The 18,054-nt window shown below is 39.1% G+C and overlaps 1 protein-coding gene across 4 annotated transcripts in view; it reads right to left on the reverse strand.

The window, feature by feature from the left end:
• The window catches only part of ntrk3b (neurotrophic tyrosine kinase, receptor, type 3b), a 290,186-nt gene that overhangs the window by 222,829 nt on the left and 49,303 nt on the right, over positions 1-18,054 (reverse strand). For all 4 annotated transcript variants that reach the window (XM_079667171.1, XM_079667172.1, XM_079667173.1 and 1 more), the window contains exons 2-3: positions 17,969-18,043; positions 7,520-7,591 (exon numbers count right to left, since the gene is read on the reverse strand). In XM_079667171.1, coding sequence (XP_079523297.1) covers positions 7,520-7,591; positions 17,969-18,043 — 147 coding nt within the window. The remainder of the gene's footprint in view (positions 1-7,519; positions 7,592-17,968; positions 18,044-18,054) is intronic.

Below are 18,054 nucleotides of genomic sequence, written 5' to 3' on the forward strand. Positions count from 1 at the left end.
TCGAGGGAGCAGAGGTTGGACACGCATGAAATACAATTCAGACAAGACAGCTTGGCATCTCAGCAGTCATTTCTGTTTCTGTGGATGCTGAGTGTGGTCACTTTCTGAAAAGAGCGTGCAAAACATTACTGATTGTTCCTATAATGTCCCCTCACCGTACTTAAGAGGTTCGAGGAGGCCTTATCAGTTTCTCCAGCCACAACAATTGTTGAGAAGGGATTTGCTGCTGACTCACTGGCGCCGCTGAGACACACATGGAAATATGTTAGCTTGATGAGTCGTCTATTTAAAAGAGAGACACCCTACAGAATTGTTTTTAAATTGCCTGACTAAGAAGAAGTTTGGCTTTTTCCTCTCCCTATAGAGACGGATAATAGACTTTTTCTAGAGTTTGACGCAGCAAGCTCCGGGAGAAAAACGGAATAAATTCAGAGCCTTAAGAGAACAGCTGTAGGAAAATATATACGACTGGAATATTAACGAAGGAAGAAACTGTATTAACACTTCAAAAGGGTTTTACTTAAATATACGATTGTATTATATAAATCTTTATGCACTTTATGTAAGGTATAAAATAACCCAACGTGAACTGAATGTATAAACTTGAGAGTTTTTTACTACTTATACCAAGACCACTTGCCAACAAAAAGCCAGGCGTCATAAAATAATCCATCATTTTATTTGTCGCACTATTTTTTCTGTAGAACCTCAGGAAATATAGTTTCTGGGCGGGATGTATGCTTTCTGTTTCCCTTTGGTTCAGTCTTTACATTCACTTTATATTTAGCATACACACAAGGGTGCTGATGATCCCCTTTTTTTTTTTTCTTGGCAAAAAAGAGAGAATAAGCTAATGTTTTAGTCATTTCAACTGCTCTATATTTTGTGCATTATGGGTGCTTTCAATAGCCAACATTAAGTCAGTTTTAGTTAGGGATGTCCCGATCACCTTTTTTCGTCCCGATCCGATTCCGATCATTTGATTTTGACAATTTGCCGATACCGATTTTTCCCGATCCGATCTTTATGCAATGCATTAAGAGAAAAAAAAGAAAAAAAGCATTCAAGTTGTCCCTTAAGGTTATTTTTTTATTTAAATTGGATATTCTATCCAACATGGATATAGCTTCTTTCTTTCACAGCAGCATTGGATCAGTTCAGTTGTGCAGCATTGGATCAAAACAAAATAAAGCTTATCAGTACTCGTTAGCTTACTGCTACAATTAGACACTGCGCCCTGCCCACTCTGTTGCCAGATTTGAGAGAAATAAGCAACCAGGTCTATGAAAACAAGCCCCAAAGAAGAAACACATACATGATGTTCTGTCATTTTAAACCAAAACTAAGGCCTCAGGATGACTTTAAGACTTGAACATGGTCATCTTTGTTTTGTAACATTGAATACAACATTTAAAAAAAAGTATTTATAAAAAAAATTAAAAAATCCCGATCCCCGATTTATTTTCTCCCTTGATCGGCTCCGATCCCCGATCACGTGATCGGATCGGGACATCTCTAGTTTTAGTCTTTTAGCGATGACTGAAATTAGCAGAGTCTAAGTGAACACTAGTGAAGTTCTACTGCATTGTGAACATAACATGACCTATTCTGAATATCGCAGAAAAAACAACAAAAATGGGGTAAACGCAGGTAAAATACAGTTCAACAGTAACGTCTTAAAATCCCTTTTAAAACTCACCTTTATGTAATGATGACAACACTCTGTTTCACTCGACATCCATGATCTATTTGATTTACTTTTTTTTTTTTTTTATTACTGCTGCTATTGCTGAAATAATGTATATTTTATTGGAGGGGTTTGGGGAATTTTGACCGCATGCTTTGTTGCCGCCTGAATAGCCTGTTCCTTATCCATGTCCGTGCTGTATAAATAGAGTTATTATTATTTAGCATGAGTGGAGAGGACTTACTCTTAGCTTGACATCTGAGCAAAAGAGAACTTAGACACAAATAGAATGGTCTATAAAGTTATTCAAGATTAACTGGAGGGATTTCTCTGCTCAATGTTGTTCCTTTAGCGCTTGTTGTTCTCCTTGTTTACTGACGAGTCGACACATTTCTAACCAATAAGAAAGACTTGCATTTCCAACCTCGTCTCTATTCTCCCATCAGTAAAATTGATTTTATTTGATTTGGCATAACTTTTGTTCGACCCCAAAAGTTTCCATTTCCCTCTAAATTTGGAGTGTGACAAAAAATTGGACAAATACAAAAAAACTCCACTTTCTAACTGTTGTTCCTGGCTGTTTGTAGTATCCGTGGTCTTTGTATCTCAGCTTGTAACACCAACAGTAAATCCCTCCGCAGAAAAGCACCAGTAAATATAACAGTATGTTGATTTCCTGTATGCATCTTGCACGCACATTAATTCAAAGTGCTGCTCAAATATTTGTGCCATGAGTGTCTGTTCCACAGATTAAATGCTTGAGAGAGCTTTGCATCGACTTGTACATTGTATATTTACCTTTAAGTCATTGAGCTGATGCTCTCATCTTGAAAATTAGCATCTCAGAGTCTTGCTCAAGGACACATCAGCAGGATTATTGAACATATTGATTGCAAAACTCCCCATGCACCAACATCCTGCTGATCACAACAAAGCGCTCCCTCCTTTTGGGCTCTAATAAAGTGAAGTGCGCCCACAGAGGTCACTTCATAATTACTGCGGTGATGCTTTGACAAGAGCCGTTTGGAAAATAAGTAAGGGTACAAAAAAGAATGTTAAATATAGCCGAGTTCATGAACCAGGCAGGTGTTTTCAGATTGTTAGCTTCACTGTTTGTTCATCGTGACATCTGTTGGGCTGACTGTCAGTGTCTTATTGTGTCTTACACATCATTCTGCGTGTGAATAATTAATGTAAAAGCTTTAATCGTTTTTGTTTCTGGAGTTCAGATGACCCGACAGCTTCACAGACAGCGCAGATGTCCCATTAGCTTGAGCTTGAACAGAGGAGCACTAATGTTTGAGTAATCAGGGAATCATGCGCGTTACGGACGATTAAGGCTGTTTGCAGTTGTCACGATCTCCAAAGCAGCTGACATGTCCTTTGTTGGAGTGGAAGCTGATTTATATAATCAAATAGGATTATAGCCCTTCACACCGCCGCCTAAACATGACAGATGCTAACATATAATATGACAATCATCAAGTGGAGGTATGTCTGTACTGTACATACCGGCCTGGTCTCCTCAAATGACCTCTCATACTCTATATTACTACATGTTTTCATTTTAAAAACTACATCTGCTTTGCACACCTGTATAATGTTAAAATATCCTTTGCTTATATCTTTTTTAGCATTAGAATTGGTCTGTGTATTCTTACTTATACCTACTCTTTTCCCTCACCCTATCCTAAGGGAGTTCATGTACGTAGACACGTTAGTTTGTCGGGGGACACCTTACTTCTTCCTTCTGTCTGTACCTGTGTACTCTCATGTTCAGAATAACCCAGCTTCCCCCAAATTTATTTTTGGTGTCTATCTACGCCGGGATCCGGAGTCGTGGCGGATCCTGTTGCTGCGGTTCTGTGTCCTGGATCCTGCATCCTTAGTCCTGGATCCTCTATCCTGCATCCTGAGTCCTGGATCCTTAATCCTGAGTCCTGGATCCTGCATCCTGAGCCCTGGATCCTTAATCCTGTGTCCTGGATCCTGTGTCCTGAGTCCTGGATCCTGAGTTCTGGATTTGAGTCGTGGACTTTGAGTCGTGGCTGAACCTGTCTCTGCGGTTCTGCCTGACTCATCATACTACTTCCCTGATGGCTCCCACAGGATTGCTGACATCCTCGTGGATTCATCTTCTTATTATAGACACATGCATTTCCTAACATTTGGTCTACCTATGCTGTAAAATGTATTATCTCTTTGATTTACACACGGCATCTATTGCACGTCTGTCCGTCCTGGGAGAGGGATCCCTCCTCTGTTGCTCTCCCTGAGGTTTCTCCCATGTTCCCCTTTAAACTGTGGGTTTTCTCTGGAAGTGTTTCCTTGTACGATGTGAGGGTCTAAGGACAGAGGGTCTAAGGACAGAGGGTGTCGTATTGTCATACTGATATTCTGTACAAACTGTGAAGTCTACTGAGACAAATGTGAGTATTTTCAGTTTATGCTACTTTTCTACTCATAAAGATGACAACATATGAATAAACCAATTACTAAAGATTGACATATAATCATAGGTTAAAATATCCAGCACTAATTTAAAAAAGCTCCACATTTACCAGCTGTGATGAACACATGAATGCATCCATCATCAAAATCCAGTAATTTAATATATATTAAACCTGAAACTTAAGTCTGTTTATGTATATTTTGAATGAGTATTAGTTTCGCTACTTTAACTTAAGTAAAAGATCTGAATACTTCCACCTCTAGATGTATAGATTTCTACTGTTTATGAAGACATGTCCTGTTTGTTTTTTCGTTCAATGCCTGGTTAACATGTTGCTCTGACAAAAAAATTAAAGAGTATCTAATTGTATACGATGCAATTCATTGAAAAGTAAGTGTACTACATGTGTGGTTGGTGTTATTGCAGTCATGAGGTTCACTGTATCCGTCTGTTATTGAATGTTTGGGCCTCACACACAGAGACGTTTCATTTCCCCTCACAAAGAGCGACCAGTTGAGCGTTTGATTGCAAGCGGAGCGACTGACACAGACATCAATGAGGTCGGCCTTCTGAGGCTAAGCTTAGGCATAATAATTAATCTTCCTTGACATCATCATCCTCCGAGTCACCTAGCAACAGTCCATCTGCATTAATGAGACCACAAAATGAGCCTGTCACGGACCGTCTGGGGGGGTGAACTTCATTTATCTTTTCTATTTGGAGAACAGCATTTATCAGGTTTTCTCGACTGAATCTAAAGAGAATTTGTACATAGTGAGAGACCTTTAAACAGAGGATGAAAAGCTTGAATTAACACTTAGTTTTGGCTGTAATTGTTTGCTTTATAATGTGTGGCTCAGGGGGGGAATTAGAGTCAACAAGTCAACAAGTCAAGTGTCCTTTGGCGAGGTACTTGACACCAAATTACTTAATTTAAGTGCATGTAAGTTGCTTTGGACAAAAGCGTCTACTAAATGACACGTGATGCATGTATGGGACAATGTGGAGTTCTGTGCTCCTCGTCAGGATCCTGATCATTAATGACCGCCTCGCTGCACATTATCCAGCTTATTTCACAATTACGTACAAAATAAACTAATGCCCTGGTCAAAATATTGATAACAGATGATTGTATTTAATTACAAATTATCGTATTGCTTCCGTTAAGACAAATAGTTTATTCCATTGCGCACAAATGGCCTCACTCAAGGTTTTTCTCCAACTGTCCAGGTCTGTTCACAGTTTATTTTCCATGAACCAGTCTTTAAACGCTGTTCCCTTTGGTGTTTACTTCCTGTTTGTCTTCTTCTGCTGTTCCCTATGGTGTTTACTTCCTATGTTTCTTCTTCTGCTGTTCCCTTTGGTGTTTACTTCATATCTTTCTTCTTCTGCTGTTCCCTTTGGTGTTTACTTCCTATGTTTCTTCTTCTGCTGTTGCCTTTAGTGTTTACTTCCTATCTTTCTTTTTCTGCTGTTCCCTTTAGTGTTTACTTCCTGTCTGTCTTCTTCTGCTGTTCCCTTTAGTGTGTACTTCCTATCTTTCTTCTTCTGCTGTTCCCTTTAGTGTGTACTTCCTATCTTTCTTCTTCTGCTGTTCCCTTTGGTGTTTACTTCCTATGTTTCTTCTTCTGCTGTTCCCTTTGGTGTTTACTTCCTATGTTTCTTCTTCTGCTGTTCCCTTTAGTGTTTACTTCCTATGTTTCTTCTTCTGCTGTTCCCTTTAGTGTTTACTTCCTGTCTGTCTTCTTCTGCTGTTCCCTTTAGTGTTTCCTTTTTTCCCGTGTTCTTCTGCTGTTCCCTTTAGTGTTTACTTCCTGTCTGTCTTCTTCTGCTGTTCCCTTTAGTGTTTACTTCCTGTCTGTCTTCTTCTGCTGTTCCCTTTAGTGTTTCCTTTTTTCCCGTCTTCTTCTGCTGTTCCCTTTAGTGTTTACTTCCTGTATGGCTTCTTCTGTTGATTTCTGTTTCACGTCCAGCTCTCTGTCTTTTTAACGCTTTCCTTCTCTTGTTCTTTTGTTCTCTTGTTTGTTTGTTGTCCACAGCTGATGTTACATTTACCAGACTTTTTTCTCTGGAGTGATATAACTGCACAAAGTTATTTGAGCCCCCATAGCAAGTATTACAAATATCTGGTATCCCAAAATTGACCAATCAGAATCGAGTATTCAACTAAGCCTTGTAATATGTAATCACTAACCTCACAGGCGAGAACAAAGTAGATAAAGCATCATGACCCACTCACTTAATGTTTGGATACCTCTTATACAATCTCAAGCTTTTTAAGTCCTGATCGCTGCACAGCAATTATTTTATAGTGATAGCGAGAGGTGAGAAGGTTCAAATCATTTATCGGTTTTTTAAGTCTTGTGTTAGTAAATCCATCTTCTGGAGAGACAATTAAAGAGAAGAGAGAGGGGGGGTAAATAACTTCCATTAAATGTTGATGAGCTTAATTAGCTCTACCAATCACCTGACAAGATAAAGACAGGAGCAAAAGGTACATTACTTTGTTCACACGCCCACCCACGCCAAAGAGACCAAAAGCAATCTTGTATTCTCAAACGTCAAATACTGATTTAACTTAAGCATCCACATTATGGACAACAGCCTGCCTTCTTGCCTCCCACACACACACACACACACACACACACACACACACACACACACACACACACACACACACACACACACACACACACACACACACACACACACACACACACACACACACACACACACACACACACACACACACACACACACACACACACACACACACACACACACACACACACACACACACACACACACACACACACACACACACACACACACACACACACACACACACACTCAGGTCTAACAGCAGTGATCGGCAGCGGCAGAGAGAGCAAACTGGAAATTGCAAATGGCAATGTGTTCAGGTAAAGGACTGTGACTGAGTCCCTCACCGTGTTTACTCGTAGAAAATTGAGGAATAACAGCCTGTCATACGGTGACACATCAGCCTTTGTTAAAGAAATTACTCTCTGCACAGCTCTGTGATGCCTGGCCTCCTGGACAAATTGTCCATTTGGGAAGTGCGGTCTAAATGGAACTGCGTCTTTGGCATGTTGCTCTACCCAAGCACAAAGAACCGGGGCCGATAGGAATCCAATTATCCGAGGCAAATAATGGATGTCTCATTTACGATGTGCAGGCTATTGCGACAGTAATGGCAGTGCAACAGTTCCCCCGAAGCCAGTCTCTATCAACTGCATCATCTTCTGCTTAACACTAACTCATCTGCAGCCATATGCCACAAGCTGTCAGGCGTCACAGATCATAACGAATCTTTTGAAGGTTCGGCAAACATGGCTGTCAAAGATAGAATATTTACTCACATGTAGCGTAGGTGTGGGTTCTGAGCGAACGCTCGCGGCTGGATCGTCTTCAGGTTGCAATTCATGATAGTTCTGAAATGGGAAAAGTACAGATGAAGCTGTGAAGAAAGCAACTGAACAAAGGCATACATGTATTTACTTCAGAGCGTGGGCACACGTGTTATGCTCATCGTGCATCAAGGCCATTTTTTATGTCCCCTTATTCTGCTTTTTTGTCATCGCTGCATGTGCAATCTGCTTCTTACCTCGCTGGTTTTTTCGTTGTTTTGTTTTCAAGACGCTTTTCAAATTTGTGTTTAACCTTTTTTTTCTTTATTTGTCTTTTTAACAGTAAGAATGTTTTGACATTTGAATAAAAGCAGTTTTTTAAATGCAGAAAAATTAAGGTTTCAAAGTGCATTTTAAATCTTTCAACCTTCAGTGTAACAAATCCATGTCTTCTCCAGTTGAATACGTATGAACCATGGATGATGAAAGATTTGTGAGGAAGTGAAATCACAAAAATATGCATGACTCATGATCTAAAACCATCGTAACTACATATATTTAAAGAACATATTGAGTACAATAAAAAGTAATAAAATATAAAAACATATATAAATCCAGGTATTCAAAATCTCTTTAGAAATTGCAAGTAATTACTTTTAAACACACAAAATGAATGTTTCAAAGTGCATTTCGAGACACTTTGACATATCTCCACTGTAACCAGTCCAATTGAATATGCACCACTGTATAACATTATTAAAAGACCCATCATATCAATTCATTCTAACTTCATAGAAATAAAGAAAGAAATGTATACAATAAAAAAAAATGTTTATGTCAAGAGATACAGATATCAAAAATCTCCTGCCCTGTTTTTTTCTTTTTAAAACCAGATTATTTTGCCCCGAAAAAGTGCATGTCAAGACACATGTACATATTTGATCTGCTGCTGCAGTCCACTGTAACCTGTTCCATGTATTTTCCAATTATGCCTCAATTTCCACCGTGCAGAGCTGGCACTGAAATAGAAATTCAATATACACCACTCTGATGAAAGATGTTTGAACTTCTTTGTAGAGCGAGCGAAACCTCTGATTAACACAGGCATTCTGACGCATTGTGGTAACTTGTATGGAGGGGAAATATGTGTGAAATGAAACTAATCCTCACTTTGGTTGGGACTCCTTGGAAATCCTTCTTGCAATTCCCAGCGACCCAGTTCAGGAACTCTGTCCTGGGCCTCAATGGTAATGACTTCTAATCGTGTAATCACAGATGTCTCTAAGAGAAGTCATCGACATAATCAGCGGGCTGATTATATCCAGCTGTTGGAGCGAATTACCTTCCAGACGTCTGATCACACCTCTGTGCTTTCTGACTGGGATCTTTTGGGCGTGTTTCATTACAGAAAGCCTCCAAAGTGGGGCTCCGAGACCTCCAGGGGTCCTTCAGAGGCTTTCTGTGCTCCCCGGAAAGCTTCCTTAGCATATTACCAACAATAACTTCACTATTGTTTCACTCCACAGGAATTAGCACAACAATGGAGCAACAAATGAGCTTTGGTCATTATCCTCACGGCAGTAAGGACTATTATATGGAACACACTCGTCTCCTTTAGCAGTGGATTGACGCTCGCTGCATTTAATGTGAGGACTTAATACGACTAAAACAGTAAAGGAGCAGTAACAACCACTTTAGCAACACATTGATAATCTACATCATGTCCTCCAGCATTGATGCACAACAAATACTTTTGGAAGAAACCATTTTTCATTTTCGAAGGGGGGTGAATACGTGAATCTGCCACAGAGACGAGCAACTCTACAACATTTTTAGGATCACTTCTTCATTTTATTTTTTAATTAAAAGATACTTTTGAGCTACCTTGAAATACATCCCCAAGATACAAGTTAAATAAATATATGTATTATATTTTTTAATTGGACATTGTACTTTAACATCTTTATTCAACATCAATTATTTCTGTCAAAAAAAACAATTTCCAGAAGTATAAATAAAGCATTCTGATTCTGAATAAAAGAGAAATTAAAAAATGCAATGCAGAAATGGTGATAAGCTTCCTAATACAAACATGAATGCACCTGAGATGAGTCTGGTTATATTTTACACATTTTTAAAAAAATTCAACAAATCCCAGATAATAGTCCCAATAGATTTGATCACACCAACACAAACTTCTTATACAGCCAAAATGTTTTCAATCTGATTGGCCGCCTTGCAAGCTAATATTCTGAGGGGGTAAATGTGGATCTTTCACCAGAAAAAAGATTTTGGGGGATTATTTTAAATCTCCAATAAATCAGTTTTGTAGCTCAGTAATCTCACACTTTATATGAGAGTAAATACTGCATATTTATTTAGAGATTTGCACGTGAGTTATCCGTACTGAAATGGTTATTGGAAATTATGCTCAGTTCTGCACAAGCTTCTACAACAAGAGACACTTTTCACTGACTTTGTACTAAAACTAAATTAATTCAGATGACAGATTGTACTTTCTGATCATCAGCATCACAACCCTTTGATTGAGATGAGATTGCCATATGAAAGATGAAATACACATTTAACAACCCATCATTATAAGTCTTACCTTGGATATGCTAATTATTGCAGTATCACCTCCCTGCCTGAGCCTTCCTGTCGAGATGTCCCTTTTCCTTTTGACCACAGATATACAAAAGACTCATGGTTCTAACTAAAACCTGTGCTAAGGGTGGTAAAAACACTAAACTCAATCCCAAACGATTCCCACAACTCTCAGTGATGTCCGAAATGCTAAGAAGTCACTTCTACTGTAGCTAGCAAACCAGAATGCTAATCAAGTTTAGCATCTCTTCACATTCTTCTTCTTTTTTCTAATGGCGAATCGCTTCCACTTGGAGCATATAGCGCCACCTACTGTTGATTTATTTAATCTACATATTAAATCCTTCTCCTCAGACCAGTGTTTTTGAGGAATGTGAAAATCAGCTTATTTACTTCATTTATTGAGTTACTTTCGTATATTGCTTTGAAATCCATGTCCTTGATGTTAAGTTGTTCCAGTGCAGTTCTCAGAATGAGGTTGCGTTTGCATAGTCCATTTAGCTTAGGAACCTTCCTAACCGAGTGAAATGACCCGGAAGTCCCTCAGTGGCAGCCATGATAAGTGCCGTTTCAAATTCTCTAAATGAAAGGAAAGGAGGTTTCAAACTTCCTTTATAACCTCCTTTAGCTTAGGAACCACTGGACCTCCCTAACCGAAAGGAGAGGAGACAATGTTGCCCCACAATGCCTTGCAGCCGCAGCATTTGACGTCACACAACAGTCTGCCTTTCACGGACACAAACGATTATGACGGAGAAATTATATCATGAAAGTTACAGTGCTTATTAAGCATTTTAAAACGTAAGTTGCCACAGCGCTTTGTTTTGAACGTTCATCAGTATTATAATCAAAAAGAGAAATATGAACGTTAGTTGTTACTGAAATTATCAAATAAAGTCAAAATTTCACTGAGCTGTGTGGGGTTTGTTCAACTTTTAAAAGATGTTTGAATGGTGATATACACAGTGATAGGTGTTAAGGACTAACGTTTATAATAAATACATTTTTATTGATTTTAAGATATTTTCATACAATCATACGTATTGGGATAATTTGTATTAATGTGGACCGGAGGGAGAGGGTGACGAGCATAAGTTTCACTTTCCTTTTTTATTTCAATTCCAACTTTGGTCATGAAGAATATGTTTCTCTGTTGTTCATAAAGCATAAAGCAACAGCATCAGAGCACGGTGCAGAGTCTCTAGATGAGTCCGTCGTTCTTATTAAACATCCATGTTGTAGTCCGCTGTATAGAGAACTGTAGTTTCCATAGTTTCCCCACAGCAGCAGACGCACACAATGACGTCCGCTGGCGCATCATAAACACGTCGGATAGTGAAAGTGCATTCGGATTCTCTAAAGTACCGCAGTCTCTTCTCCTAAGTCCTTTAGAATTCTCCTATCCACTATCCCTTAACCCCGTGACGTTTCACTCAGAGCTCAAGGAATAGGAGATAGCGTTAGAATTTAGGAGCTGATTTTTAAACTATCCGAACACAACCTGAGTCTTTGCCTTGGGCAGCTAAAACATTTTCACATTCTGCTTCCTCTCCTCACCTGCAGCACCTCTTTCCCACAAGCCCTGCCTCCACCGATAAGCCCCGCCCACCGCATCAGCTCACCTGTCACTCTCATGCTTTCTCACTCCACATTATTCCCCTTCAAAACAAGACTCTCCAGCATTTTGTTCAGGATTGACTTCCTGTCGCCGACCCTTCCTTTCTTCAATCGCGGTAAACCCACCAATCCTTTTGTCTCTGACTTTGTTTCCTACCTCTGATTCCCTGGTTTCCTTATTCTGTAGTATGTTGGACTTTGTAAAGACGTTTTAATTATCAAGAATATTTTATATTGTTTATATTTGATATAATATTCCTCATTTTAATTTAATGTGTAATTGTTAATTCTCTTTACCACTTTTTAAGTATTTGTATTTTAATGTTGAACACACTCTTTCTGTAACAAAATCATTTCCCAAATTGGGATCACTAAAATATATATATATATCAATCTTTCTATCTGTGGCTGTTTGGTGTTGAGGAATTATCAGCTGTTTTCCTGACCCTCTGCCTGTTCCTTATTAGTATGACTGCTTGGACTTGTTATGCATCTGTGCACACTACCAGCCTTGCTCTGTGCCAGCTGAGTTTTTTAAATTGTGCATTTCCTGTGCGCTGCATTTCGGTTCAAACCCTTCTATTATCCTACAAAACAAACAATGCTTATTTTTTAAGGTATGGTCTATGGTCCAATTGAAAGAATAAATTTGACTCTTGACATAAAATAACCACAACTAAATGTATTTTAAAAAATGTAGTTATTGCATCAGACATCAAATGTGATTTTCAAATTTTTAAAAAAATCGAAATCCATACAGTATATCAAAAATGTATTTATATCGGACACGATGCCTCTGTTTCTGTATTCTCTGTCAGTGCTTTTTCTACAGCTATTAAGAACACATTAATGAGCCACACTGTTGCACTGGGTGACTTTCATTACCATTAATGTGGACACTCTTTACTTTATTATGACTCAATCCCATTAATATTGTCCTACTGCTGTACATTTCTGTTAGTGCACCACATTTGTATTTATTTCTAGCTGAACGCAGTCCCAAAATAAACGTGTAATTTCCTGTTTGGATAAATGTTAACCATGCACAAAATACGATGACCAGCCGTCTTCAGAATGTTCAAGTTAAAATATACTTTCGTGAGCTGTTTTTAAAGATACATGTCACCGGAAACAACATCAGTTTTGGGGTTGAGTGCTAAATATAGCCATTACAGCAACACATGGTACACTAGTTGGTCTACATCTGACACTAAACACCGGAGAAGTCAGACAATATTAAGACTTTCCGTCTCTATGAAAGTATACATTTGTGATTTCTTTATGAAGGAGCCACTAACAATTCAAACTCAGCCTTACATTTTTAAGTTTTTAATATAACAATGGAGTCCTGCTTCATACCCTGGATGTATTGTATAGTTAAAAAAACGTTTTAATAATTCAATGTTTATTTTAATGGCGTCCCTTTGTATGTGATCACTTAGTTTTATGGGGTTTCATAGTTATATTGTTGCATCGACTCAGTTGTCTTGTGTCTTATCTGTCAGAGAGAAACCATTATTTACTTTATTTGTATTATCATACCTTTGACCTCCTTGTGTCTGTTAACCTGATCAAATGTTATATTTTGATGCATGTACCTTTTTAAAGTTCTTAACAAATATCTGAGGGGAATTTCTTGTTGTTTATTTTTAACTTGTGTTGTGTCATTTTGTAAAGCACTTTGAGCTGCGTGTGTGTTATATAAATAAAGCTTTATTATTATTTAAATACAAATGACTGAGGTGTAACATGAGGTGATGATGAGTGACTTGTTCTCCCTCGTCCCAAAAGGTAAAGGTCTCCAGGGAGGGAGCCTTCATCCCCAGACGAGGCAGCAGGAGAGAGGAGGTGGTAATGAGAAAAATGCTAATTCGGTGGTTGGAGATATTGCACTTGGCCTCCCTGATGAGGGATCAAGGGGATCAGGGGAGGGGGCGAAGGAGAATACGGTTCTCTGCAAAGAGAAGGAGAAATTAGGAGGAAAAGGGAAGGAGAAAGAGGTCGGGAGGAGGCGACTGAGGGAGGAGTGAGAGGAATGTCAAGGAGGGTAGAAAAGCAGGGAAGGAGAAAAAAGATGTGAATAAAAAAAAAAGTCACGGCACCGAAGGATCGCTAATTCAATTTTCCCTTCTGCTTTTTAGCATTGATCAGTGGCCAGGCAAAGCGGATGGGATGTTCCACCGCCGTGTGTTGAGAATGAAAAGCCTGTTTCAACATCAGCTTGTGTTGGGACCAGGAACACACCTTCTTCTTCTTCTTCTTCTTCTTCTTCTTCTTTATTCTTCTTCTTCTTCTTCTTCTTCTTCTTCTTCTTCTTCTTCTTCTTCTTCTTCTTCTTCTTCTTCTCTTCTTCTTCTTCTTCTTCTTCTTCTTCCCCCTCGCTACACACCCTGACTAACACCTCGTCATCTCATCGGAGAATTAGCGGAGATTGTGTCGCATTCGGAGAAGTATCGGACATTAAACCGCTGAATTACTGCCAGGAGTAAAACCAGTGAGCAGGCAGGAACTCAGAGGATGATCGGGGATTAGAAGTTTAATTACTGAACCTCATTTTGGGTTTTCATTAAGGCTATTTCGATGGCCTTCATGCAAAAATCCTTCAACTCCCAAAACACTTCCAGTAGGAAACATTTTGCTATTAAAAAAAACATGCAAATATCACTGTTTACACTGTTGTTCATTTTCTGTCAGTATATTTGAAATACTAGGTTAGGGTAAGTTAGCTAGCTTACAGCAAATATGCAATAACGTTGGAAGGGATAGCGCGATCACATTGATAAAAGAAGCCAATACAAAATGTTAGGTACGTTTCCAGTGACAGTTTGCTAATTTTATAATCCCTGAATGTCAACAAGCGCTCCGATGTCTCTTTTTAGAGTCCCATTGTTTCCGTTGCAACAAGTCCTACAACTCATACGACCAAATAGGTTGATTGTTGAAGCACTTATTACGACCTATAATCACGTTTTTAAAGTTGTCGACCTCTAGTGCTCCCGTTGATTGCAAACTTTACAGAGGGTCGTATATTCACAAATAACCCTCTCTGGAAAATCCTAAATTGATAGTTTGGCCATTGAAACGCTTTTTGATTAGATTTCTAGCGAGAAGTGTATATTGTACTTTTAGAATCCACGTCCAGTGGATATGTAGGATCTATAGTTTGATCGATATTACTAAGATTATTTTAGGCCTCGCCAGGAGAACGTGTAACGGCAGCATCCATGTAAAGTTAGCGTCAACCCTCACGGGGTAAAAACAGTATTTCCGGTATCGAAGTTTTACCATTACCGTATTCCCCTCACTGTCAAATGCAGTGACGTGCGGTCAGGGGAGGCAGAGCCTCACCTGCCGTACTCCAATGTAACGGAAAAACAACTAAAGAAAAACTAAATAGTAATAATAATAATAAAGTATCTCCACTGATCTATGATGTAAGTGTGATTTATGTATGATTCCAATCGCTTTTTAAAGTCAAAATCAGCAAATTTGCCGAGCTCCGCTACAACTACGGGTAGCGATGAGAAGTGAGGCAGGGACGAGCTCTGCCTCTCGTAAGCCCACAGTAACTTGCTGGAGCGCGGGCACTAATTTAACGCGGGCACTTATTTTGTGAGCGCGCTCAAGCCAGTTACTGTGGGGTGAGGTGAGGCACAGATGAGCTCTGCCTCACCTCAGAATGCGTCACCCCACAGAAACTGGCTGGAGCCCGGGCACTAAGCGCATGCCTGTTACCATCTCACTGTAGGTCCCCAATTTAATGTTTGTAGATCCCTTTATTACATTTGTCCTCGCCATCCATAGTCTCTAAATAACTTATTTCACGTATATATGATATTTAGGCTCGCTGGTCTCATCATACAACGGCAATGAAAAAAGCACCAGGGGAGGCAGCAATAACCTCTGCCGCACTGAAGGGGGCGCACATGAGCCCACAGGTTCTTGTTGCTACTGTTATTCTACGCAGAGACGGATAGACGCAAACAACAAACTAGACTTTTGAAATTAGAGGAATATAAGGAGGACTTTTACAAAAACGCAATAGAGATTGTTGTCCAGAAGGAGAGCATGGACTTCATCTTCAAGTCAAGGTAAGAACACAATTGTAATGAAAATGGGATTTTACTAAGAAAGAACAATCCAATATTTAGATGTTGGGTATCCTTTTGTTGAACGGTCTGTTTAAAATGAATCGAAGCATCAGACTAAAAAAGCTTTTGAAAATAGCCGAATATTTCGATTAAGGTCAAAATATAATATTTGTAATTCTGACTCAGTGCCTCACCAGCCATGAAGCTCACCGCACGTCACTGGTCAAATGATTTCACAGTGATATCTGCCGTACTCATCGACTAAAACACATCAGTTTATCCTTGTTAATTACACATTTCATTACATGTCACTTGTTAGACGCTTTTATCCAAAGCAACTTCCATACTCAATACTGTGGACAATCCCCACAGGAGCAGTTTGGGGTGAAGTGTCTCAGGGACACAACGACATGCTGACTGCAGTGGGGTTTGAACCTGTGCTCCCCTGATCCGAACACCAACGCTCAACCCACTGCAACACATGCCTCCCTACACAACATTAATTGGTTTAAATTGTGTACAAAGCTTTTGTGTTTTTCCCAGGTTTTTCCTTTTCGATTCTGAGAGACGCATTTATTTTTTCAGAGGTTTTGATAAAACATCGAACCACCCATAATCCTCAGCTATCGTTGAAGCTCGGTGAGTGGATGTTTTAGCCGCAATGCACTTTGGGATATGGTGTTTATGTGATATAAAATCCGAAAACATAAAAAGAAAAAGAAGACAATACTTTATTCCGAGTGTGCTTGCTCTTCTCTTTGGAAGTCATCACATAACGGCATTTTAATACACGGTTCGGCTGCATTAAATATTACACATCTCCCTTAGTTCTTTATTTATAGAGCCCTGAGCAGAAGACTTCTAGACAAGCTGGAAGAACTGCCACCGAAACTGAAAACGTGACGTGGATCATAAATATATCAGCAATTAAACAACATCTTACATTTCTCTTCACACAATACGTCTCCTTGCAGTATCAATACTAATTCAGCTGCATTTTATATTTGATACAATAGGTTATATTTACACCATAACGGTGCACAGCTGATAGACAGGGACTTGTAGTTTTTCAATATATTACTGATTTTCTTTGAATATAAGAATGTAAATACTGAGTTGAGAGAATAGTCAGGGGATTTGGGTGATGGGAGACACATCTATGGAATCACAATTTCAATAGCTTACCGTTAAATGACGGATACACCTTTCCGTCTGTGATATTTTACAAATCAAATATTAATGTGTAGAACTACAAATGTGAAATAGTATAGCAATATCCTGTACAATTATGTGAAAACATGAATAAAACTACACATCTTCAGATGTTATACATACATACGTGTCCTACACTAATAATAAAAAAGTTATTATGGCATTGTATGCTTTGTGTTATTTGTAACATCTTCAGAAACTACCTTTCCAACTCCTCACCAGTTGACTGTTACAGGTGTGTACTGGTTCATGGTACAATGCATAAGCTTCAAATCGAGAGACTCAAACTGAATTTTTCTTCACCGTTCTGTTTTAATTTCACAATAAACGTAATAGTAATATTATGTTTGATTAACTAGACCACTGGGTCATGTTTGGTGTTACAAATATCAAAACAATATATGTGTGGATAACAAAATAAATCTGTCATAAACTAAACTGGAAATGATACTGGAAAGTATCATTTATTGTGTTAACACTGTAAACTTGAAAATGTTTTAACGCCTACCCGTTCGAGTCCAGTTTTGGATAGTCTGCCGTGGTTTCTTTCCATTTCAAAGAGCTCGGCGTAACCTTGGCGCACTGCCACTCCAACATCCAATCACTGAGCTTGAGGACTAATCACAGGGTTTGTAAAGCAAGGCGGATGTTGTGGTCCCAAACGATATCTGAGGATTCTGGGTAGTGTAGTGTCTTCGGCCATCCTAAACTTTATAAATGTATTTTTACAGGTAACTAATGTAACGGATAATATGTTTAAAGTAACCCTCCCAACCCTGGTGGACATGCAGGAAACCAGATGAAAACAGGATTTAACAGAAGTACAGCTGCTTTTTCCACATCTGCAACACATTAGGACTTAAATACAGTGTCTCAATCACAGGTGTCCCCAACCACCAAACCCCCCCAGATCACAGCGTCTCTGCACACTCACAGTCTCTGCAGTCCGGTGTAAAGCTCCATGTCCACATCTCTCAGAGTCTGCAGGCCCGTCCAGTTCTCTATGTGTCTGCAAACAGA

The sequence above is a fragment of the Notothenia rossii genome (assembly GCF_949606895.1).
Source record: "Notothenia rossii genome assembly, chromosome: 2".
Lineage (NCBI taxonomy): Eukaryota > Metazoa > Chordata > Actinopteri > Perciformes > Nototheniidae > Notothenia > Notothenia rossii.